General features: G+C 39.3%; 1 protein-coding gene across 1 annotated transcript; it reads left to right on the forward strand.

Moving 5' to 3' along the window:
* Positions 1 to 1,512: 1,512 nt before the first annotated feature.
* LOC138200061 (uncharacterized protein C14orf132) lies at positions 1,513 to 25,882 on the forward strand. Its single transcript, XM_069152472.1, has 2 exons — positions 1,513 to 1,848; positions 23,644 to 25,882. Exons 1-2 carry the CDS (start codon positions 1,822 to 1,824, stop codon positions 23,878 to 23,880), a joined length of 264 nt encoding a protein of 87 aa, XP_069008573.1. The 5' UTR covers positions 1,513 to 1,821; the 3' UTR covers positions 23,881 to 25,882.

A 25,882-nucleotide genomic window follows, 5' to 3' on the forward strand; every position in this document is an offset into this window, starting at 1 on the left:
TCACACACCATTGGCAAGACAGTGCCATGCAAGGTGCTCGCCTGCCATCAGGACTGTGAGCTCATGTCTTGACCAAGAACTCGGAGAGCACAGACTTCCGCTGGGGCTAATTGTCCACTCTTCTCGGATATCCAAATCAGGAAGCGCAAGCAGTATATACAGTACATCTGGATTACAACTGTGGTGATGTTACAATTGCACTTGTTTCTCTTCGAACCCTACGAAACCACTGTCCTTGAATGCTCCACAGCCACATGCTTGCCATTAGGCATAACAGAATAATTCCTGATGGGCTACCAGAAAATCTATACAGTTTTTATCTGCCATGTCTGACTCTTTATCAGCCCTCTATGTGTGTCTGTCATTCAGGGTGCACATGAGAGTGTGTTGCCGGCAGTTTGGTCTCAGCGGATAAGTCTGAATTTCTTTCCCAGTTCACCTCTGGTGCGCCACAGTGACTGTTTGCAATGAATGCAATGAAGTTTGAGCAACTATATGTGTATCCCAGAGGATTACTGGTGTGGATTGTGATACGGAGACAGAGTATTTCTAGAATGGCCTATGTTTTGTCGCTATTGAACTATACTGCCCATATTTCAATATGTTAATGAAAGGGAAAACCTACTTACGGACCGCCACGTAATTTGGATCCACTCCAAAATTTAACGGGCCTGGCTTTATGCATGGGGCTATTGCTCCATTGAAAAGGGAACAACAATCACCTGTGATTGAAAACACACAATCATCTAAAATATATTTGTATCCAATCAACTTGTTTCTTAAGCTCTGACTCTTGTATATCATATCCAGGGAGCTGAAAATGACATGTCTTTCTTGTTTTGCAAGGCACAATTTGAAGCACAAAAATAGGCATCTTACTGTTGTGTGAAAATAAAAATGATACAACAGTATTAGTATAGATAGTTATAACTGACGTATTTTAATATGCCCCATATAATGTCACACAAATTGAGAAAAGACATAATATGCTGCTGCCATCTTTGATTAAAAATAGAGTTGCAACTTGGGAAATGGATTAAAAATGCTGTTTTTTTCCTCGCAGCAGATGGACTATTTTTCACCCAGGCGGTTGGAAGAGTCGTTAAGAATTTAGGAAATTTCTTCAGATCAGTGGTAAGTGAAACACCCTTGTGGGGTTTTAAAACAATGCAGGCTGGGTATTTATTTCTCAGATAAAACAATTGCACTGAGGTTGGAATTTATTGTTACATGAGGCAGAAACCGGGGGTAACCCAAACCAGACCAAGTACAGAAAGGCAATACTTTGGTGGCATATGATGTACATTACAATTAGTAAGAGGGAATTTGTTTTTTTTTGTGGGTTTTTTTAAGGACTGGATGAAAATTAAAGCGCAGAAAAAAATGGAAGAGCGACAAAGAAACAGAGGAAGACAATAAGAGGAAGAAAGAAGAGGCAGAGAGAGAGTGAGAGTGAGAGAGGACTTGCACCTCCTTCCTTATATTAAACAGCTTCTCCGCCTCCTCCTCCTCCTCCTCCTCTGCCTCCCTCTCACTCACGCTGTCTCTCGCAGCTACATATCTTCATCACTCCGTCTGCTCCGCTCCTTTCCCTCCTTTCTTATTATTTCCCTTCATTATCTCCTCCTCCTTTTTAATTTTTTTTTTAATTATTATTTTGCCTCTTCATCTGCGACATGCTGCTCACGTGAAGTCCGCCAACTTGCAGAGCCGGTGGACACCGAACACGCAGCAGGCAAATGCTCTAAACGGGGAGTAAGAGAAAAAGCCACGCAGTTTCGCATCTTTCATTGAGTGCCTTGGATTGAACGGAGCAACAGCATGGATCTCTCATTCATGGCTGCTCAGGTGAGACATTTCCTCCTCCAGGCTGCTTAAAGATTTTCAGCTCGTGTGAACTTTTTTTGTCAATACATTTCGTCTCGCCCATTTCATGGGCGTAGCCGGTCAACAAGTTAATAACGCACTTTGACAGTTTATCAGAATTAAAATATCTGAACACCAAGGATCAATAAATAGCATCCTATTGTTATTTTCTTCATGTGAAAAATATCAATTAATATCCTGTAATTATACTTAAAGTAATGGCAGTTTCATTATGGGGAACTTATGGAGATATACTTGTAGTAGTCCTCAAATAAATAGTTCTGATATTTTTTTAAGTTTATTTTGCTTTAGATTTATGGTTGCTCATCATGCCATGTCTGTCTTGAACATACTGTACTTTTGTGTGTCTTTTGTTACTATCTGTGACTGAAGTACCATTTTAACTTGAACAACAAGCATTTCATACTGCAACTTATTTTACCTCATTTCTATTTTCAGCAATTAAAATGCACCAGTTTAACCGCACAAAATTATATTTTGTAATTTATGCAAATGTCATATTGGGAATGCCCAGCATATTTATACATGTGCTCAACTGCTTTTAGCTCCATAGAGAACATGTGCTCCTGTGCATCTGTTTTGGGCATGTGGTTTGTTTTCATTAGGAGCTAATGAGATATTCTTCCTGCTCTCCCCTCATTGTCTCTCTCTCTCTCTCTCTCTCTCTCTCTCTCTCTCTCTCTCTCTCTCTCTTCTCTCATTCCCTCTCTCTCTCTGTCTGCTTATGGTTTGTCTGGTGCCATATACTTTGCCATTTTCCGTGCAACTGCTATTAAAGCGTTCATAGCATTATTTTTTTCTGCCAAGGGCTGCTCTGCGGGCCCGACAAAGCCAAATGCTCCCAAATCTTTTTAAATCAAGGACCTCTAAATGGAAATGCATTGGAGCATGGACCCATTTGCGAAGACATTGGTGCTCAATATGACGCGATTGGAAGAGAGCTGGAGGAAAAACTGTTGAGGGCATGAAACCTCGCAAGTCACGTAAGTGTGGTGAGATAAGTTAGATTGCTTCTTCCTGGTGTGAAGCTCAAAGTGCCACCAATGAAAATTACCCTCAAGTCCCCATTAGAAGGAAGGCAGTAATTAATCAAATAACACTTAGAGCTGAAATGATTTGTCGATTTAGTCTAATACAGACATCAACCAACAAATTTGATAATAAGTGAATCTATTAAGCATTTTCAAAGCAACACTGTCCAAAATTAAGACCAGAATTTTTTTTTTTTTTTTTTTTTTTTTTTTTTTTTTGGACGTTATCAGACAAAACAACAACAATAAAAATTACTTTGATAATAATGAGGCCAAATTTACACAGAATTTTGCTTTCAAAAAGCTTTAGTCTCAGATAACCAAAATAGTGGCAAGCTGGGTTAGCATGAACTAAACTCCATACGAAATAATCACAAGTATTTTTATGCAGGTTACTGCTCCCAAGATGTTTGGAAAGTAGATAAAAGATCTTTCTCAGTTTTTTCTTTGGTGACTGATATGATTAAATTGGTGGATGTAACAATTTGGGTTAATCTGTTACCTGCTGTGGGAACTGTGTCCGATGTGGCTCCTGCCAGCACAAGAATGTTCATGTTTTCAAAATCACCCCTCTCTTTTTTCATTCACTGCTCGGGGACATTCAATAAGCACTGAATTGAGATTTTGACAACCATTTTTAATCTTCACCGTCAGGTTTGGAGTCCTCGAACGGTAAATTTTGCATCTACAAAATGCAGAATATGTCATTGTGGGATTGTTATCAGAAAGTAGGTAACAAGCTTTGAATGCTCCAATTTAAAATTCAAATTTAGGACACTTTTAAGTGAGTATGTTTACACTCAGAATTCAGATACTTGAAAAATATGGTGACAGAAAATATATGTAGTCCATCGGGAGTGCATTTTTAAAGATGAGACCAACTTTTCAGTGAATTTTCTTGTCGATGCAAAGAGGTTTGCTTAATTTAGGCTCTGGTTTGCTTCCAGTTTCTCATGTACCCATTACATCGCACTTATTCTTTGCTGGTTTTCCGCTTCACCTTTTCCCCAGCATCCACGTACCTTATAATCAAAGAATGCAGCCCTCTCACATCCGTAATGGCTAATTTAGCTGAAGTGAAATTCATTCCAGTGCCCTGAGTCACTCCATAATGGCGACTGTGAATGAAGTCGAGGAAATGTCCCTGGAGTTTTTAAGACTGACTTCACAATGCTTGATTTTTCTTTTGCCCATCCATCTCAGTGGAGCTCCACTGTCTGCAAATCATTGGACCATCGTCATCACTTTGTCTCTAAAAGATGACGGATGCTGCCATAACTGTTCTCTCCTAAAGACAGGGAAAGTTTTTAAAGAACGCTAACTCAAAGGAGCTGGTTACTGATTTTCTCCGCGAGGGTGATGAAGAATGAGTAGTTCGGAGGATGTGCTGGTCATTACTGCTGCAGTTTGAACCAAACTCATTAAACATATTTAATGACGTATCTTTTTTAGAATGTAATTTCCCCTAGAAACTAAGCAGCTCGCTTGGCATTCAGCAAAAACATATCCTGCAAGACAGGAACATGCATCATGTGTACCATTATACACAATTCAAACTGCTGATATAATTGATCATTGTTTGACTGCATTTATCAGTGCTCTTCCTGTTGAAATAGTTTTGTACGATGTCACCGAAACATGCTAAACAGCTCAGGCAAACAATCTCTGCACTTTTGTGTTTGGTGAATGATTTGCATTTTGGCAGCGTTGCCTCACTGGTTTGAAATGAAAAAGGGCATACTTCATTAGGCTGAAAGTGGTGGCATCCTAAAGCATTGCAAAACATGGATTAATAGGTGACAATCACAGTGAAGCTTTTGAATACTAAGCTGAGAGCAATGATGCGATTTGTTCTTTCTGTTTCCAATTAGACTGAACTGATAAATGTTTCACATAATATCCATATGGAAGCCAAGGGAAGAGTGTTTTTTTTTAACTTGCACTCAGTTATGATTCTTTTTTCCAGACCAGCTACCGTCATAGTTAATCACATTGTGTACGTCTACTGTGTGTAGCTTGTGGAGGCTGGGACTGCCAGAACAGTTATTTAGGCAGATGTTAAGGAATGACAAGTGAGCCAATGTGTTAGTAACAGGATGTTGAGGTCAGCGTTGATGTGTTTTAGACAGGCTGCAGAGCCATCCTGGGCATGTCGCCAGTTTCAGATTTGCTTCAGCTGACAGATCTGCCACACATGGCAGCAAAAGCCTTTAGGTTCTATCTATCCAGTACAAGGTGGCCCACTGGCCTTTGCCTTTGATAATTTTTTTGCAGGATTTTTGAAACCATAAGCAACATTTAAAAACCCATCCACAGGAGGAAAATCACAGCTACCTTTATGTTTATTTCCTTTCCTTTAAAACATTTTCAGTACTTGTATTTTTAGCCAAACAGACACTGGAGAAGCAATATTAGCAATATTTCAATTTTCTCATTTCAGATGTTTTGTCTGTTCATGACAACCCATCAACATTTCTCAAAACTTATTCACTTATTTAGTAAAGCTGTGGCTCTCAGTCATTCTACCTGACAGGTTTTTCCATCTCATCCTGTGTTAAAGAGGACAGACGGGAATGACAGGATGAAGATGGAGGGAGTGGCTGACAGCTGGGACAAATAGAGCCATCTGTATTTACCCTCAACACCAGGCCTTCCCTGACCGGGATCAAAAAGAACAGCCAAAAATGTTTTACTTGATGTCACAAAACAGAAAGCGCTCAAAAGTCAATGCAAGCTGTGCGGATGATTTAAAGTTAGAAAGACACAGCAAGAAGATCTGGTTGTGCACCACCACCCCCTGATAGGAAGCCGGATATAGAAATGCAAGTTGAATAGCTCAAAATAGAGAGTATTTTCCTATTTATCACAGTTTTTAAAACAACACCACCACAAGGCCTAAATCAAGACCATCTTTGTTCTCAATTGCATACAAAAAAATTTCAATTACATAATCATGTTATCTCACTGTGAATTCTTCACGCCCTGACTGTCCCTTTTGAAAATCTCCTGGTCTCTATAGTGTAGGGTTATTTGAAGAGTCTAATAATGGCACAGCAGCCTTTTCATCTCGAGGAGTTCATTTCCCCTCTGGTCTGCTTTTGTCTGCTTTTTCAGCAATTGGTTTTATATGAAAGCTGTAGTCTTGAGATTATGAAAACTTGCAACAGACCCAATTCTCAGTCCTCTTCCACTTGTATTGGCCCTGCAGTGTGGTAAACAACAATCACCTAAAAATATTAGTAGGAGCTGTATGCACAAGAAAAACGAGAAATCAATGATTTATGTAAAGCAGGTGTCTTATATTAACCACTTTCCAAGAAAAGCTACTTTAGTACATTACGCCTTTTTATACCTTTTTATGGATGAACATGCACATTGCATCCCTTTATGTCTTTATTCTATTATTGTTCAGACCAGTTGAACCAAAATTACCAAAATTTGTGTGTCTCTGGGTATATGGTGTGATTTCATACAACCAGCTGGAACATTAACAGTGGTGTACAGACAGCAGAAAGCAACATGAAAAGTTGCTTATGAGCAAAATCTACTGAAAGACTTAATGATGTCACCCTGCTTGACACATCTCCATTAATAGAGGATTTTCACTGCTGGGTTGAAGGAGAGATTAGACTCCTTACAGAAGGGCCACTTCATAGTTGACTCCCACTTGACGGACGTCCGTCATAGATAGACAGACAGTTACTTTATTAATCCCACAAGGGAAAATTATTTCGCTACAGCAGCATTATAGATACAGGTAAAGCAATAAAAATAAGAGTAAGAGAATTAAGAGTAAAAAATATTGAATATGAAAATTCACAATATATACAATAAAATAGAATACTATTAAATTAAACTAACGAAACAATAGTGCAAGGATTTACGCAAGCAAACAAACAACCAACGGTATTATTGTTGGGTATAGTCTGATAGAGGTGGGCAGGAATGATCTCCTGTATCTGTCCTTGTGACAGCGAAGCTGGAGGAGTCTATTGGAGAAAGTGCTCCGCTGTCCCTGCAGCAGGTGATGGAGAGGGTGGTCAGGATTATCCAATATGGATATGCAGCAAGAACAGAGACCACCACAGGAGACCAGAGCATTCAGAACAAACACATCGAGCCCCCCAGAAGGGTTGATTCTTCGGACTGATTTTTGTGCCATCTTCCCCATAATTAGACCAAAGATTATTAAAGAATCACAAGAAGTGGAGAGACTAAACAGTGAAGAGTCACTGCTGCTGCTGCTGCTGCTGCTGCTGCTGCTGCAGGATGTTTGATGGCGTTAAATGAGCACCCACAGGGGCACTCTCTTTTTGCTAAAGAGGGAAATCTTTATTCTATCAATGGGAAGATTGGACAAGCTAGCAATGAAAATTACAGGTCTCAACTTTTGTCTCTGAGTTCTCTCAGAAACAGGTGCCAAACAGGCTTGTAAGCCCTCCCCCCCATTCTCCAACCGTATAGCAACTAAATAAGCACAGCAAATTGATTCAGTGGTGCCACAATAATCATTATAATTGTACAATAAATTTGCCCTATCCACGATCAATAATTCTATATGTACGATTTTCCATGAGAGAGACAAGGTATAGAGCTGATATGGACAAGTCACAAGTTATTTGTGATGAAATTCGTGATGTCATGCGTGTATTCAAAAACATTATGGCTAGATTTCACAGTGTATTTCTCTGCAAAGGTTACCATGTCTGATTAAGTAGCAACCCAACATACTTCCAAGTGCAGGGACATTTCATATGACATTATTCTGTGGGGTTACAAGTTACATATAAAAAGACTCAGTTGGTGATAAGCACGTTGACTGGAGTGGTATTCTACAGACACAGTATGTAAAATAGTTAAACAATAAATAGGAGGATTCATGTTTTTAATGACTAAAACACAGCGGGCTGTATTAACTTTGTCTGTAGGCTGCAGCACAAAGTAGGAAATAACAACAATAACAACAAAATGGAGGCGGCACAGTGGTGCAGTGGTCAGCATTGTTGCCTCACAGAGAAAAGTTTCCGGGTTCGAATGCGGAGCTTGCATGTTCTCCCTGTGCCTGCGGGGTTCTCTCCGGGTCCTCCGGCTTCCTCCCACGATCCAAAAACATGCACCTCAAGTTAATTGGTGGTTCTACAAATTGCCCTTTAGGTGTGAATGGTCTTTGTTTCTTTCTGTCTATAAGTGTTGGCCCTGTGATAGACTGGCGACCTTCGCCCAAAGTGAGTTTCAAATTGTAAATCCGCCATGATCACTAAAACTGCATCTGAGCTTAATGAACTGTCATTAACTGATAGGAAACCAAGTGATTAATGAAAATATATGACTCAGCAGCCAAATTATATTATACAATTTCCCATACAATGTGCAATCTTATTTGCAGCATGTTTGCACCGTAGAGGAAAATATCAGCCAGCTGTTTTACACCTGAAATGAGTGACTGCATATTGAAATAATGAAAGGGAGACGTGATGGACTGTGACAGCCAAGTATGAAGTAACAACATATTTGCCTGATAGATCTAACCCACTAACTGCATGATACTTGCTATATAAATATGCCTCCATTATTCTGCATGTATAAATTATGTATTTTTATATAAATAATCTATTATCTGACATCCTGAGATAATTTCAAAGCAGCTTTATTCCTTGTATTGATGTTTGCAAATAAAATTGAGCTACGATTTGGGGTAAAACTTTACAGGGTATTGCCTCATCAAAGATTAGCTCCCAGCTTTAACGTGTATTTTAATGGTTCCTGCCATTAAAGCACACATAAACTGCACATTTGAATTTAGCTCATGAGCAGTTTTCTGATGAAAAGGAAATATGGGTGGAAATTATGAAGAGTTAAACAGTGGGTGGTTGTTCTGCCTTGGTGAGGGCTGGCAAAATGGTGAATGGCAGCAGCTGATTACACACTATCAGCGAGGAAGGAGGGATGAATTATGTTTGTAGTTAAACACCACCATGGCTGCTGTAATTTATTGGGATCATTATGCATTTTTGGAATCATTAGCATGCCAGACACTATATAAGTGTGTTATGTAGTGAGTCTCCAACATAGCCTCTCCAGTCTGCCAGGAGATGTCAGTTAAATTGTTTTCATCTCTGGGTGCAATTTCAGTGAAGTATCCCTGAGTGCAAATACAAAGAGTGACAAAAAAAGATTTCTTGTTGGTTTGAGCACACTTTTCTTAGACTTAATTGTCTTCCATTTTTGGACAGCAGAGTTTTTGCTGTTCTTTTTCCACAATCGATACCAGTTTTCACCTTTTTCAGACTTTTAAACACGTCTGACTTCCTACACCCACTCTTGAACAACACCAACAGCCAAACCTGCTTTTTGATTTGATCTATTTCCCGAGTCTTTACTCTTCCAGGGTGACCTTGGGTTTGTTCATAGAAAGCTGCCCTGAAGTGCACAGACAGGCCTTTTTCTCTCTGACTGGCACTCACCTCTTGTTCAATCTGCAAAGGACCTGAGGTTGTATAGCACATAATGTTCCTTTATTGTCCAATAAATACTTTTGCTGTAGAAGAAGCTGTCTTTAGATTAGCCATTTGGTTTCTGTTTCAGTCTCAGTTGTAGCTGCAGCCACAGCTCGGCCGACTATATCAATGCAGCATCTCATCATTGGAGATTATACCATAGCCTCCCATTAGAACTCTATTACTATATTTCAGTCTCACTGTTCATGTGTCACATTTAACTGATAATTTAGGCTAGTTTCAATTTCCCTGCTGATGTTCTTCTCAAAGGGTAAATTACACCCCCCCTCTGCTGCTGTTGTTTGACACCAACTGCTTGATATTTTACACCATCAGAATTGAGTTATTTTTGTCCCACAGAACTACCCAAGCCTCCCCAGCTCCCATGATGTTTTATATAAAGCAAATTTGATTTTGACCTTCTCATTTCAGATGCATGCAACTTTCATGCCCGGGTGATGAATCAGGCACTTACTGTACAGTCGGTTGTAGTACATATGGAAATCATTTGCAACGCTTGCTGTTATGCATGAGTGGTGGAGAAGTACACTAACTTTGATTTATTTATTTTTAATGTTGAATTGTTTATGACGTCTAAAAGGAGTTGTGAATCAATTCACAGCTCGAGCGTCAAGCTTCTTTGTGCCGATGTTGTGGTGTGTTCGAGCTACACACCATGATGTTGTATTCACCGGTTTCAATCCTAAACTTGCACCAGTCTGAGTTATGGCTTTACAGAGAAGCAGAAAACATCCCATTACATTATTAGTTTATTATCATAATTCTAGGTATTTTGGTCCTGCCAGAATAAGTGAATGAGTATTGAGGTTCTCCAGGTTGCAACATGTATTGCAACAACAACAATCTGCCATGCAGTATGCATGTCACATATCTATAAGCATTATATAACCTCTGCAGCTTCAGTGCTATGTCTGATTACCACTTACCCACCTACATGTAACAAAAAAATTCAGACACTTGTGTCATTTAAGAGCGACGATACTGTTTATTGCTGCAATTACCAATCAAAGCCTGAACATGTGGTAATTGATTAATTTCAAACCTGACTCTGGCTCGCTTTTGTGAGGCTTTCAACTTGTGCACAAACAGAATTTTGTGTCGTGGCACCCACCTCACTGCTCCCTGTAATGTATATCCATCCAAGAGTATGAAACACACGGAAATCTATTCATTGAGAGCAGTGACTGGTGAAGGCCCAGAACAATAAACAAATAAGGCCTTTAAATGCATGTGTGTGTTTGTGTGTATAAATATGTGCAATTGGATGAATTAGGATTTTTTTTTTTGTTGTTGTTTTTTTTTGTTTCTTTACAGTGGAATAATTCACACATCATTTGGCTGTTGCCTACATGTGTTTGGTCACATTGACCATAAACTAACAATTTCTTTTGTTGATGCCTCATACACACACACACACACACACATACAAGCACATACTGTAAGAATCCTGTTAATTCAGGACTAAGGGCATGCAGAGCGAGTGAGCACTGATCAACTGTTACAGTATCTGAAAACACTTTACTGTAACTAGGCCAACATGGCACACGCGTGACAAATCCATAACACCCCCTCCTCCCACAGGGACAATACATACAGCCACCATTCATAAATGTGGATGCCAACTTGCAGCGACATATACGGCACTGGAGCAGCTACGGTACACCAGTGTAGGCATCGGCATACTAATGTCATATTACAGTTGTTGTGTTGTTGTGCTGTTGGCAATCTACACACTGAAGAAACGTTGTTCTTCACAGCTTCAAGAGACTTTAAGAGCCAGTAGGTTGTTGCAAGTAGTTTTTGAGTCTCTCTTTACCACAAAGTGCGGCATGTTTAAGTACACTGAATTGAGATTATAGAACGGCATAGAGCCTGTAAAAAAAATATGACTCTCATGTGCTGTAAACCAATTCAACACTACCCTCTAAAAAGAAAAAGAATCAGATACACTGAAACCTTTTAGAGGGTACACTTGCTTTCTACAAATGAATCAATATTCAACCAAGACTCATTATTTGGACAGTTTTTGTAATGGTCATCCTGCATCATGAGAACACAGTGACTAAAATAGGGAAATCAAACTTTGGAGACTTAACAGCTAATCATACAATGCTATATTGAGCCTTATGTGTTTATTTATATTCTCTGTATTCATATAAACCCTGAGGCCACTTTGTTTTTTTTTACATATGCCTTTTCAGTCTAATGCATTTCAATGTAATGAACATTAATCAAACTGGAAATTTGCAAAACAAATGTTTGCTTGTTTTTTCAAGATCTTCCGACTCAAACTTGTCAGTTTCGTTTTGACATTGTATTGTGGGAAAATCAATCCATTTTTAGTATGCATACTGACTTTTGAGTATACTTAAATGTGTCTCTCTCGCTCTTATTCTAAAAGCAGCTGGGGATTAGTATGGAAGTGGGATCCAGCTTTTCCACGACTTCTCGGATTTAACAGGGAAGATAATTAATCATGTTCCTCCATGAGATTAAGAGTTTGTGACAGCAGCAGGCAGGGAATTACACAAGAGAGGAACAGATCAAGGGGAAAATAATTGTTAGGGTGCTTTTTTATGAAATAGAGTTTTAAAAAACAAACAAAGAGATGACAGGAATTTAAACGTGTTATGCGCAGGAAGTGTGGTGGTTCACAGAGATCTGAAGGGTGTGACATACAGTTTGTGCATAACAATAAAAACAGAAGAGTTTAGCTGAACAGAAAAGCGGGGTGGGATTTTCATAGATAACGTATTTAGAGTAGATATATTCTGGTGATATATTTCATGCGAGCCGGATTATAATCGTACAAAGACAAGCTAGAGGAAGTTTGCTCTAGTCTACCCACTTTTGTGTTATATAATGAAAATTCTATTTCAAATCCTAAACATTAAGCAGAAAAGCAAACACATTAATTATGTCCGTAAACAGTCTATGTGCCAGCTGCCGTGTGTGTGCATGTTGACTAACTTGCATACTGCATGTCTATGTGCAAAGGAAAGAAATTCCTCCCATCTGGCTGTATGAATACTTCCTGCTGCCTCTTAATCACATTTGCCAGTAGAGTTGTGTTACAGTAAGACTTTGCAAATTGAAGTTGCAGTGGTTATAAATATCTATAATTATGAATGTAAATACAAACGTATTATGGTATGGGAAGAAAACAGATTACCTTTGCTGTGTAATACAGAAATGAATCAGGCAGGTCATTAAGGAGGGACTAAATTTGTGAATACAAATTATCCAGCAAGAGAAAAAAAAAATTAAAAAGAGGTTGATGATATATCAGATGCTTTAACAGAGATTTGCAGTCACTGTGGCGCCGTAATCATACATATTACATGCATGCCATATGAGAGTGCAAGAGTCATCTGTAGGGCGTCTATATGGTCCCTGAGATCACTGTCTGAAAAAAGAAAAACTGGAAACAAAAAGGATTTGAGATGAAATACAGTTAGAAGATATGATACTGGATATGATTCAGAAAGTGGAGGGTGGCAAGAGATGGTACTATGCTTTAGGAGATGACTTTTCAGCCTACATGAGGTGAGGAGTGACTCTGGTATTTGAAGCCTTTGGGGAGCCAGAAGGGAGAAGATTGGAGACCAGTGACAAGGTCAGAGCAGTGAGAGCTACTGTAGATGTGAGAGAGTGGTCCAGGACTGATCTAGGACCTGGGGGGCTTTGCTGGGCGTGCAGGTGTGCGTGGATCACTTCTCAGCCTCAGGGGATTTTGAAGTGAGAAAAGTGAGCCGAGGAGAAATTGAGGGGGATGAATTCGAGGTGATATTTTGTTAATATTCATGACACTATTCTCTGTGCATTGTAATTAACTTTGAAATAGCAGGATCTATTTATTTTAGCTTTATCATCTTATTCTCAAAAATAGAGTTTGATGTGGTGTAAACCTTCAAGCATTAGCTTCGGTCCAGTTCAAGTACTAAACCAGAGGAAGTGCATTTCAATGAGGTTATCCAAATAGTCTGCAGAGCCCATGCCAGCATTAGCAGTATAAAGCACTGTTAGAGACATTCACCCTTTTGCTTCTTTAAGTGCAACACAGGATTAGTCCCCTCAAGCAGGAAGCATCTCTCTGGAGTGAAACTTGCTTTTGATGCTGGGCAAAAAGCAGTATAATTTGTGTGCAAGTAATTCAGATGAGACTCTTGTTTGTGTGGACCAATATTGATGCTGGTCCAGGATTAGAAAAATTGGAATATAAATATTCAAGTCTAAAGAAAGTATACTCATGGGCAGGAGAGAGCAGCACCATGAATCGCAGAGCCTGAGAGGCCCTGAGGAAAAGCTACTCGTCATCTTTTAGATAGTGTCAAAGAAAGTGTTTCTTCATCATATTACTGCCATCTTGCTTCTCACTTCAGAGATTAAAGTGGATTTTTCTTTTGGGTCTTTTTGCTCGCTCTGTATAATAAGAGTTGGGGTGAAGCATGGCCACCCCTGTTGCACCTCACCTCAAACTAAGTCTTACATGAGTGGAGATTCAATTAAGGGCTTCCATCTGTATGCCTGAAATTTCTCTGTGTAGCACAGAGAGTGAGCAGACATGGATGGAGCCGTAGGGGTGGCTGACGCTAGCAATAGATACACTGAGCGAACAGGGATTTTTTTTTTTTTTTCCCTTCTCAGACAGCTTCACACATGCACACACGCACACACACAACCCAAATACTGTGCCTTCCTATCAGGTTTGATAATGATAATTATCAAACAAAACACTCGATTAAATATGAATACATAAAGTAGATGTTTTGGGAAAATACATGATACTGTATTGTAATTTAGTTGGAATTAAAATTTTAAGATCCAATGCAAAGCAATGAAGGAGTAGTGAGGCACATTGTGTGCCTCACTACTCCTGGTAGTTTTAATGGAAAAAAACTTGACTTCAGTCATTTCCTGTGCTACTTCTCTCGTGTCTAGATGTCAAAATGTTCTTTGACAAGACAGTCTTTTTCAGGTTTCCTCCTGACAAAAGATCTTGCAATGTTTTACCCCTTGTTACTGATCCGTTATGTAGTGTGCAGACCAAAATGGCATCAGGAGTCCCAATTACAGCAAGTTGTGTTAACAGTATAGTTATCTAACAGCTTTCAAGTGTCAAGTAAGCATTTGTGTTTGGCATAATTGAAACAAAAATGCCAGGGAAGACAAACAGAGAGAGGCTCACTCCCACATGGTTATATAGTATAATGGGTAGTCAGCACAGGTGAGTCAAATCTTCCTGATTCCTGAGTCTCTCCATAGTTAATCAGAGTAAACTAAAACTGCATTAGGATTGTTCACTTGTCCACTATATACACCACACTGTATAGTTAACAAGTGGCCAATTTGAATGCATCACTGTCTGATATTTTACAGCAGAAAAGGGACAGGAGTAATTAATGAGTTACAGGTATTGTGTTGTTAATGACATTAGAAACATTGGGATTTTTCCTCTTTCGTGCAAAAAGTCAGTTTGCTGTATGATTATTCTCATGTTCAAAGGTCTTCCACCGGGACTCATTCCAACCATCTGACGCCACAGATACTTAACGTGAAAGAGATGACATGCGACTCCCCTGGGTGCGTTTTAACTGAAATTGCTTACTATGTAAAATACATGAGCAGGATCTGCATAGAAATTTTTAAATGGTGTGATACTGTACAGCAAGAAATCTCTGTTGCTATAGCATGACGTGTACCATAAAACACATGCTGCACATAATCCAGTTGATGCATATTTAATATATCTGCTCCTATGAATAATAAATTACCCTTGGCATTGGTGAAAACGCATTTTTCTGTAAATCTTGAAAACGATCTTGAAATGATGATGGGAATGGTTAATTAGGTACATACATGCACATGCAGCAGTATGTTTTAGTGCAGGTTTATGGCAGTGTGGGGGCAGTACTTTTCACATTAATTGACCTGCAAGATGATGGATACATTATAGTTTCTTTTACAATTAAAGCCACCATCAGTTATGCCCAAGCAGCAACCAACAGTAACGTCACTCATTGGTTTGTAAATTGCTGTTATGAGGCCTTGCTAGTTCGGAGCTATTTGCAGGTAGATGTGACCACTTTTGGGCCAGCTGGGGGGAGGGAGTGGTGGATGGGACTCATTCTGATCCACAGGCCTGTCAATCAAACAGGCACGACCCCAAAATACGGCTTTTTGAGGCCTGTTTTTTAATTAATGACAGGATTATTTTCAGATGGACCGCAAGAAAACTAAAAGGAAGGAATAACTTTAGCTAATGACACCAAAATGACTTGTAGAAAAAAATGTACTGACTTTGTATTTCATGAAACAAGTTGAATGGTAGTCTATGGAACCGGAGGCTCCTCGGAGTCAACCCCTAGTGGCCCTCTGTAGTATTGCAGTTTAAGGCACTTTCGCATTGGACACATTTTTCAGACCTGGAAGCGACGTCCACTTTTATATACAATACAGTCAATAGTCCCAACGCAGTCATATTAAAATCTTGTAATTTATGTATAAAGTTGGTAATCTAATGTTAAATAATTTGGACAATTAGGAAAAGATTATTAGGAAAAGAAAGGCAACGTTTGTTTTGTTAAAGACTCGTTGGCTACTTTGTTTTTAATCCTGCGATCCAGTTCAACATGTTGTGTGTGATGGCAAGAACACTCTGTCTCAGTAGGTTCAGACTTTAGTGCAGATCAATGAAACAATTGATTTAAAAAAGTGTAGGTGTTCTGTGTCAAGAACAATAAATAATCTATAAATAGAGCTGCATCAGTGTATTCTTAACATCTACTGTGTTATTCTGCCCAATAATCATCAGAATAATATGACAAAAAAAAAAATGGAAAGGACTTTGATGGCTGGCAGATTAATACCAGTGCTGTATAGTCTGTGATCCGAGTTCTTCAATTCTTTAAGACTTGTTTTGAGGGATATAAAAAATGAAATACAGACTCGCCTTTTAACTATTCAGCTGATTTTTTTTCCCCTTCTTATCCTCTGTCTGTGCTGTGTTTCAGATACGGCTAACAGTTGTCATTTTGAGTTTTAGGATTTCTCTTTATTCCGGTGCGAACTGAGTCTTTGCAGCGCGGGGAGTCACAGATGAGAGCAAGACAGATTCAGATATACACTAAAGCATGTCAGGAGTTCGACGCTGACGCATAAAAGCATTTAGACATGCCCAGATGTGTAAACAGACATTTGGATTTACACAGTCTCCATCTCTTTATCGCGCTTTCCTTGTCTCATCACTTATAAACATCCTTTTCCATGGGATCATCTGGCTCTGCTTCTCAGTCTCATCTGGTTAGAATAAGAAATCACTCATTGTTTGTGGTGGATTTTAATGTTTCATAAACTGATGGATTTAGTTTTGCCTTGCATTTTTTAAGTAATCACGCAAATGCTAATTAACAGCCTCTGAGTAACAGTCAGCAAGTCATAATCCCAGATGTGAACATACATTATTTTCTGCACATGATCTGTTCTAAAAAAAAATGTCCAAGCCTTTATTTATTTATTTTTTTACCACTGTGAGTGAAATAATTTAAAAGAAAATCTACCATGTCGATGTCAAGTATACCACGAACTCCCCCCCCCCCCCCCCCAAAAAACCAAAAAAAAAAACATGAAGGTGATACATCGATCAATCATAATATCCAAGAAGTATAATAAACTTTCTTCTATCCTGCTGAATTTCCATTGAGCCGACAGATTGAACAGGGTGTCAAGCGAGGATCACTTTGACTACACTTGTTCTATTGAGGTATAAGATTTATAAAAAAAAATGCTGCTGGGCTGCTGAGACAGGGAAAATCAATGAAAGCAGAGCTCTAAATCTGACCAGTAGGAACCAGGCCTGAAACTAGAGGTTTCAACACGACTGGTGAACCAGCCCCCTTTAAAAGCCCCAAGATTTATGGCATGACTAGTTCAATCTGCTGTCGTCTGCTATGGAACAGGCCAAATGTGTTGTTTTCTCTGGGTAGCAATAGAGTGGCTTCTATCTTCTCCGAGCAACTAAACATGAGATTAATCCTGAGATTTTTGTTTTGTTTTGATTTGTAGTGTCATCTACGCCGCTTTTTGCCAACAATCCCACAATGCAATGGGTCAGGTTTTGTAAATGTAAAAACTACAGTAATGTCAGTGGTGACAGGAAATAAATTATTTATTATTGTCCAAAATAGGCAGCAAATGTTTCCTCCTGCATTATCCAGCCCAGTATCTTGCCAAAACATGTAATACAACTGTTAGTCCAGTAGAGGGTCAGTATCATGTTTTGCCACGCCAAAACAAATGACCAGGGTTGAAGAAAGAAATTAAGTGACAAAGGTCATGTAACCCTAGCACAGTAGTTTTTTCCTAAACCTAACCTTGTGGTTTTTGGTGGCTAAATCTAAGGCACGCTACTTTTCATACCTAGATGAAGCAAAACATGACACTGACACATTACCTTGTCATGGATTGACGGGTGTATTACATGCTTTGGCAGTATCCCTGCAATGAAGTATAATATTAGTTTGAGCCAAATAGACACCAAATTTGAGCTTGTAATGGCTGATCAGCACCAGCTGTTTGAAATATGCTCTACAATGATTGACTCATTCACAGCTGTGTAGCTACAAACATATAGTCAATAGTTCAGCTGCAGAGCGAGCAGACATTACAACCTGTCACATATCACTGGTACTCTGACAGTCACACTGTGCTATTATGTGTTTAAGATTAAATGCTCATGTATGTGTTCATTAAACAGGATTAGTTCTGTCAATAGACTCGTCGGTGCTGCTGAGATACTCGTTAAACAGCAAAGCTTATTATAAGCGATCCATTCTATCCCGTGTCTGGCTGATAAAGCATTTGATATTTTAACTAGCAGTATGATACACACCTGTGGCTGCTTGGAGGTGGCTGAGACAGTGAGAGGCCAGCAAGCCTTTTCAGACAACAAGTCACATGTGTGTCTAATTACACTCAGTAGCAGCTGCTGCTTCATCCACTCGACCACCACTTTCACAAGGTGAAAAAGCCCAGATTGGATTATTTTCAAGTGACATGGTCCTTGCTCCTCAGTGACTTCAGAAGCTCCACACAGTGTTTAACTTCAGCGTGAATATCAGACAGATGTGGGTTTTTTTGCCACTCGTGCTTATGTTACACCCCTGAAAACGGGGAGAAATAATCACGAGAGTGATGTGGTGATGTTTCCTTACTGGAAAGAATTAAATACATTTACAATATACAATTCAACAAAACAATCAACACTTAGCTACAGCAGAGCACAAAGTTATCATTACATACCTTGACTGGCAATTAACATGCAGCCTCTTCAAAGCACTCCAGCAGTTTTTTAAAAAGGTTTTCTGTTACAACACTGGGATCCCTACACAAATGGGTCTGGAGCACAGACAATTTAATACTGCTGTGTACAGCACTGCTGCGTGGGCTTGCCGATACTGTCTTAAAAAACTTCAAATGAATCAGTGGTATGCTGAGATTTCTTTGAGTTTTGTTTATATCAAAGCCTTAAAAACCCAGAAGCTACAAGTCACTGACGTCAATCCGCTTTTTCAGCAAATACAACCCTATCTCTTGAAGTGCAGTCTCGTCAGTTTTGGTGCTCCACAGAAACGTATTTAACTCTTGGATTTCAATCTAAAAGAATACAAGGACAGACAGATTCTCCAAACATGTCCTCATATGCTCCACACTGCATTATAAAAATGCCATATCCAAGTAGAAACTGTCGTTAAGAGGGCTGAGATGACTGTGACAGCAGTGAAAATCAAACGTTTTCATTGATTGTGCGTGCAGTGTCAAGCAAAAAGTCCATTCTTTACACAGCAGGGATCCACCTCTGTGCCTGTTTGTTAGCTGGAGTACACCTTGGAGTTTGTCCTTCACAAGGACACAAGAATCGACTTAGATTTGAGACCAGCCAAATGATCAATGAGCACAGAAAAACAACCTTTTCTGTCTCATTTTGTCTGAACGATCAGGCTGGAGTGGTTCTGTGCTTACTTATAGGTTTTGGCTTCTCTACAATCCAGAAACATTTATTTGGGCTTTTCTTATTTGTCACAAAACTATTTCTTGGGCATTTACTGGTGGCGACATCCCACAGGAGGCAATTACCGTCCATTCTATTTCACAATTACTGTGATCATCCATGTAGGATGGCAGAGCTCGAGGAACAGCTGGGATGAATAAATCAAAGCTGTAAGAGCAGAGCAGGTGGAATTGTCACTGTATCATCTGCTGTAGGTTTTTTTTTTTTTTTGCTGTGTGGAGTGCTGCACAGGTGTAACCATCACTCAGAGCCAAGAAGGTGTGGAATATGCAAGTTGGGAGATTTTTGGTTAGTGGAGTGAAGTTATTTTCCAGCTGTTCCTATTGCACCTTAATCTTGTTGATTTCACTCATCATTTAAGATATCAAATGGAAACTCAGAAAATATGAGTGGATTGAGGATGTAAACATCAAAATAGTTGCATTTTTAAAGGGCCAATTCACCCAAATGTGTTATCCATAATGCCATGCTGATATCTAGCCATCCAGAGAGTTCTGCTGAGACTTCTGCAACCCTCCCAATTGACAGGGGTTAACTTATGCCGCTCCAAGCACAGAAAATGACGCTTGAAAAATTCAGTGACTGCATGTCTTTCCAAAAACAATGTACTGGTTGTTTTGAATAATCCAGACCTCACTCTCAATCGCTTTAATTTTAACCACTTTCTGTTTTCTCTGCTTCGCCTCACGGATGAAGCCATTTACACATAGTCACTTCATGCATTTCATAGTTTATGTGATATATTAGATATTCACTAGGCATGTAAAATCATCCGAGAAGCATTCAAGACCACTTCAGGAAGTGGATGTGAAGACTGGTTAAATGGTCCCTAAATCATCAATAGGTTTGTCTAAATTTATGGGTACTCATTAGCTTCTGTAGCTAACTAAACTCTTATTGTTGGAACTAAACAGGTGAATTATTGTCACGGGTCAGAACAAGGCAGGGAAGAGCAAAAACTGAGCAGTAAGCAGAAGAAGGAAACAGGCAAAAACAGAGTTCAGACGGGGTCAAAAACAGGCAGTGAAAAGAAACAGGCTGTGGAACAACAGTAATCTTAGGCCGAGAGCACGAAGACAATCTGGCAAAGACACTATGGTCAACTGGTGGTATAAATACTGGAGAATCTAACTGGGGAAACTGAGATGTCACATCTCATCTGAATGATCAGAATATGAGACACTTTGAATGACATGTTTAAATTGGGCCTCAGCAGAATAAGTAAATGTTTCATAGTCAGTTATAGCGACAGAGCACAAGATAGTCTCTGTTTAGAGAATCTGGGGTGTTTGTTTGATCTAAGGAAGAACTGTGCTCTTACAGTGAGATCTGCAATTCCAACTGATATAAACTGGGTCGCACAGTAAAAAAATAGTCTCTTGAAGTTTTCATTTGCTGTATCTTTACTCTTTTCCAATTCAGAAAAGGAACCAAGAACAAATGCTTTGGCTGATGCTTCAGATCCAGAGGAAGAAAAGGTTTATGCTAATTACTTTTCGGCATCGCAAAAGATTAAAGATACAGAAAATGTATGATATTGCTTACTTTATGTTTGAACCAGTTTATTTTTTTACTTTTTAACAACACACAAAAGAAATACTGAAGTTATCTTAGGCAACCTGGGAAATGAGACCACTTTCTCCTTTGCTAGGGTGTGGTACTCCCTGAGGGTACCAAGCTGTTGGTCTGGATGTGGTTGTTGAAGCCATTTAGCCACTACTTTACTGTTATGCTGCAGCGGTAAATGTTTACAGTTTCAAAGAAACTTTGGTTTGCAGTATAACTATATTACTGGAGTTACTCATCCATGTACGTCAACAAACCTGGTTGTAATTCTTAGGGGAATGACCCTCATGGCCTGCCTAAGTGTTCAGATACTTTGGGATGCTACTTCTCGAGGTCTCTACGTCCCATTGCTCCATTAGTCCTTAACCGCTTAGAGGCAGTACTGGGAAACATGATGATATACTGGCATATAATTGAGACACCTTCATACATTTTCATTCACCATCAATGCCAAAAATAACCAACTTGGGCGATCAAATATTTAGATTAAGGCTTACTACTGGAATATTGTTCCACACACTCCCAGTATCCACTTCATTTTATTCGGTACACTTCCCCATTTATGCAAACAGCTCACTCCTGTGGACAATGAGTTACTTATAAATAAAACATACATATAAAGAATGAACACGGGGTTGAAAGCCTCAGTTATCGTCTGACTGAACGTTAGATTAGGCAAGATGCAGTTTTGAATGCAAGATAAGGTTTTCAAGATTGCAGTATCCAGAGATCACAGAATGGATTGATTTAAAAAAAAAGAAAAAAAAGAAATCAAATCAGCCATATGTTGATGACAGGTTAAAGGTGCACCTGCTTTCCAGCTTAAATTCTGCAGACAGATAAATGTATTCATCTGAAGATTTAATTCTTACTGCCACCTCTTTGCAGAATGCAACCGCTTCAGGAATTTACAACCCGAACGTAGTTTAAATGTCATGTAGTTAAATAATTATGATGGTTATATAATTTACTGTGTCATGCACAAAGAAAACATTTCTCGTAAGTGTTGATTTACTGAACCTATACTTAGACATACAGTATAGTATACAATATTTGTTATATAGTTCTCACTGATGATGATTCCCAGTTGTGTTGTACCCGAATGCTGTTTGCGTTTAACCAACTAATATAAAAGGAAATGTTCAAATGGATGAGGTACATATAAGATGCTATAGTCGAATCAGCAATTACTGTTACTGTGTGTGTGTGGGGGGGGGGGGGGGGGGGGGGGGGGGCAGGGAGACCCAGGTTGCTGGACTTCATGCATACCTGTCTGCCCTCATCATACTCATGTAAACAGCAGGCGCTCCACAGGATGTGTCATGTCATTATTCACCACCAGGGGCCAATGAATGGAGAGCAGCAGAATGCTTTCTAAACAGTGTTTTCCCCTGTGTGAGGGAAGACCAGGAGGATGTGTGTGTATGTGCTTGTATGTGTGTTAACGTCTTTGTGCATTAGGCTGTGTCCATGAGAGAGAGCGAGAGAGAGAGAGAGAGAGAGAGAGAGAGAGAGAGAGAGAGAGAGAAAGCGAAGGTGAGCAAATGAGCAAGCAAGAGAGAATTTCTGTGTATGAGAGCGCTCAACATCCCTCCGAGGTATTTTTAGCATTGTTTTTTCCAGTCAGAGTGTGGTAAGGGTCTGTCATGCATTTCTTAATCATATACCCTGCTACAGAGAAACACACACACACACACACACACACACACACACACACACACACACACGCGCGCATGCACGCGCGCACATTCACGGCTAACATTCACAGGGCTCAGATTGTCCCAAGCAATAAATCATTTTCCTTTGCCACATCTGAAATATTTATTCCTTGTTAATCAAGCATTACTTCCTGAATACACACATACAAAGGCACACACACCGTGGCGTGTGAGACAGAGTGGGACCCCGGATGCCTGTGTGGGAAACCTTGTAATCACTTACTAATGATGTCGTGAGCAGTTACTTCTCGTTTCTTTTAATGTGGCACTCAAACTTGTTAATGCGTGACCAACAGGAGCAAATGAGGCACGCTGTGATTGTCAGGAAACGGAAGGTCTTGCTCTGAGGTTTGAATCACTACACTGACCGTAAAAGGGGTTTGTTTTTATCCAGGTGAAATGATCAGTCCGTTTTAATGCAATGGTTGTTGAGATAAGTTCCATGAAAGATCAATAAATTCAGTAGGATTTATCATCCGGTGCCACAAACAAGCTGCGATGACAATCTATTCAGTAGTTGAGATATTTCATTCTGGACCAAAGCGTTGGGTTGATGACCAATATTACCATTTATAGGATGGTGTTTTTAATATGTTCGAAATGTACTGGACCATTACCAATTACATGCACAGTAAAATGTGATTCCCTCCAGGTTGCCTCAACCCCCAATTTCCCAGATAAAGTCCAGAAGAGATAATGTTTGTGTCCTCAGCAGTAGCTAAATGGAAAAGCACAGCCTGATGCGGCGTGTCCCTTTTTTTCTACTCTAACTTTTCGAACACATGGTGTCTTACAAGGCCTAAAGTAAAAGTATGTTTTAAACTTTCTCCTCACTTTATCTCCTCCCCTTCTAGATCCCAGTTATGACAGGAGCCTTCATGGACTCCTCACCCAATGACGACTACAGCGGTGAGCACTCTCTCTTCAACTCCACGGCCAGCGTCCACGCCGCTGCCTCAGTTGCCTCAGTACACGGCCAGCCGGACGACTCGCAGTCCATGTCCAGCGATGCCATCTGGCTCTGGATCGCCATCATCGCCACTATCGGAAACATTGTGGTGGTGGGCGTTGTCTACGCCTGCACTTTCTGATGAACACATGCCAACAAAGACAACCCACACACTCACTTGTCCTGCGTTTTCTGGATCTCTGGACCCCTGAACTTGGCTTTGTAGACACATCCTTCCTTTCTTCCTTTCTTCCTTTCTTCCTTTCTTTCTTTCTTTCTTTCTTTCTCTTTTGCTTTTTGACCTGAGGGTGTCAAAGTTGTGATACTTGACAATGACATATACACTACTATATTTCTTCATCAAAGGGAAAGATGGGAGTTTGGCTGCATTTGTCAGCAACAAGCACTTTTCAATGCTACAATGGGAAGTTTGAGGAGAAGCTTGTGCGCACGGCAGCTCTTTAGTTAAGCACAGGAACAGCAAACCTGCACTCTCAACCATTAATCAAAGGAACTTTTTATAGCCTAAGTTTGTTTCCGTGTTTCTGCTCAGACAACACACTCTCTCTCTCTCTCTCTCTCACTCCACATGTAGAAAGGAGAATAGAGATTAAATGGGGCTTAAGATTCGGGTTGAACCAGGTCATCTGAAACATCCACCAGATAGTTGCTAAGCAATTTAGAGCAATGCCGCTTAATTATGCGGCTGAACTAAGATGGTGAATGTTAAAAAATTTACAAAGTACTGGGATTTTATTTTTTTATTTTTTTTGTCAGGCAGTGCTGAGGCCCAGGAGATTAGAGCTAATTTATGAAAATGAAGAATTGTATGGACATTAATCATAAGTGTATGTTTATAAACAATTTTACTGACAGGAAAAAGAGAGCATGACACTGAATTCATTAAACCTACTTAAAATCTCATTCAAATGGTTTCTGCAGTGCTACCTTAAATACAAACTTTATTTACTTATTGTCAAATGCTCACAGTTATATCCAACATCTTGATCATCTTGATCAGTTCAGTTATGATGACATATCTCTACAGATATTAACACAATAGAATTAGAAGCACAAATTAAAGACACGTAGCCTTCTTTCCTTATCCTGCTATTTTCATAGTTGATTTTTTTTTTCTCATTACACACTGCCTGTAAATGAATTTTCTTCAGCAGCAGGAGTGGAAGGTCCTTATGTCACAGATACAAACAGGCAGAGGTAGAAAAACAGTAACTGTATTCGTCGGAAAGTTATCTAACACGGACTGGATTTCTATTGAACTTGGAGAAAAAATTATACTAATGTGAGTGGGGCAGTGATTCCTAATTTTGGATTGAAATTTAGTTTTATAGATATCAAGCTGTACCTTTAAATGTTCCCTGTTCAGTTAATTAGTTTTGTGTTACTGTGGATGCTAGAGGCAGCTGTCTCCGTGGCAACTAGTCCTTGTGTGATGCAGTAATTTTACCCTGAGACTCGAGCATTATCCTTCAGCCAAAGACGCAATTAATGCTTTTCACATTAAACATGGTATACAATGCACTGCATTTACACAAATGTTACAGCTGGTAGGCTTTGAGCTTTGTTTAAAGTCTGCTAATTGATGTTTGTGCTTTGCTTCAAACGCTTTATGTCCCCTTTTTTTAGCAACAAAGAAAACATTCATAAATAGACTAATACTTTTGTTTTTCAAAATGTTAGTTTTAGTTGTAGTATCTGTCATTTGGTCTTTTTTTTTTTAAGTGATAAACTAAGTGATTCCCATTTTTAGTCTGAGGGTTTAGACAGAAAGAAATAGAGATGATAGCTCTTAGCTCAGTGGACTAATATTTCTCCTGGGATTTAGAAAATAATACCAATATGTTATAATGATATAAACATGTCTTGTAAACACCATAACCGTTCATACACTGGGAAAAAAAACAATACTTGTGTACTGTATCTACTGTACCATGTAAAGAGAAATTGAGACACAATAATCTGTTATTATGAGTGTACTTTTACATTGTTCAAAGAGGGACTTTTTAAGCCTGTTATTTTTAATAAATGGTTGATGTAGAAATATTTAGACATGTTGTAAACCACATACACAATGCTCCTTTTGTAAAGACATATGCTACTATTAAAATTTCTGTATTAATGTA

The sequence above is a fragment of the Embiotoca jacksoni genome, unplaced genomic scaffold (assembly GCF_022577435.1).
Source record: "Embiotoca jacksoni isolate LCO1_2020_lvr unplaced genomic scaffold, fEmbJac1.0.p SCAF_18, whole genome shotgun sequence".
Classification (NCBI taxonomy): Eukaryota; Metazoa; Chordata; class Actinopteri; family Embiotocidae; genus Embiotoca; species Embiotoca jacksoni.

What these genes read in the sequence shown, in the direction of transcription:
- LOC138200061 (XM_069152472.1), top strand. Translation starts at nt 1,822, where the DNA reads ATGGATCTCTCATTCATGGCTGCTCAG. An exon ending in TCTCATTCATGGCTGCTCAG is followed by an intron (nt 1,849 to 23,643) that starts GTGAGACATTTC and finishes CTCCCCTTCTAG; the next exon opens with ATCCCAGTTATGACAGGAGC.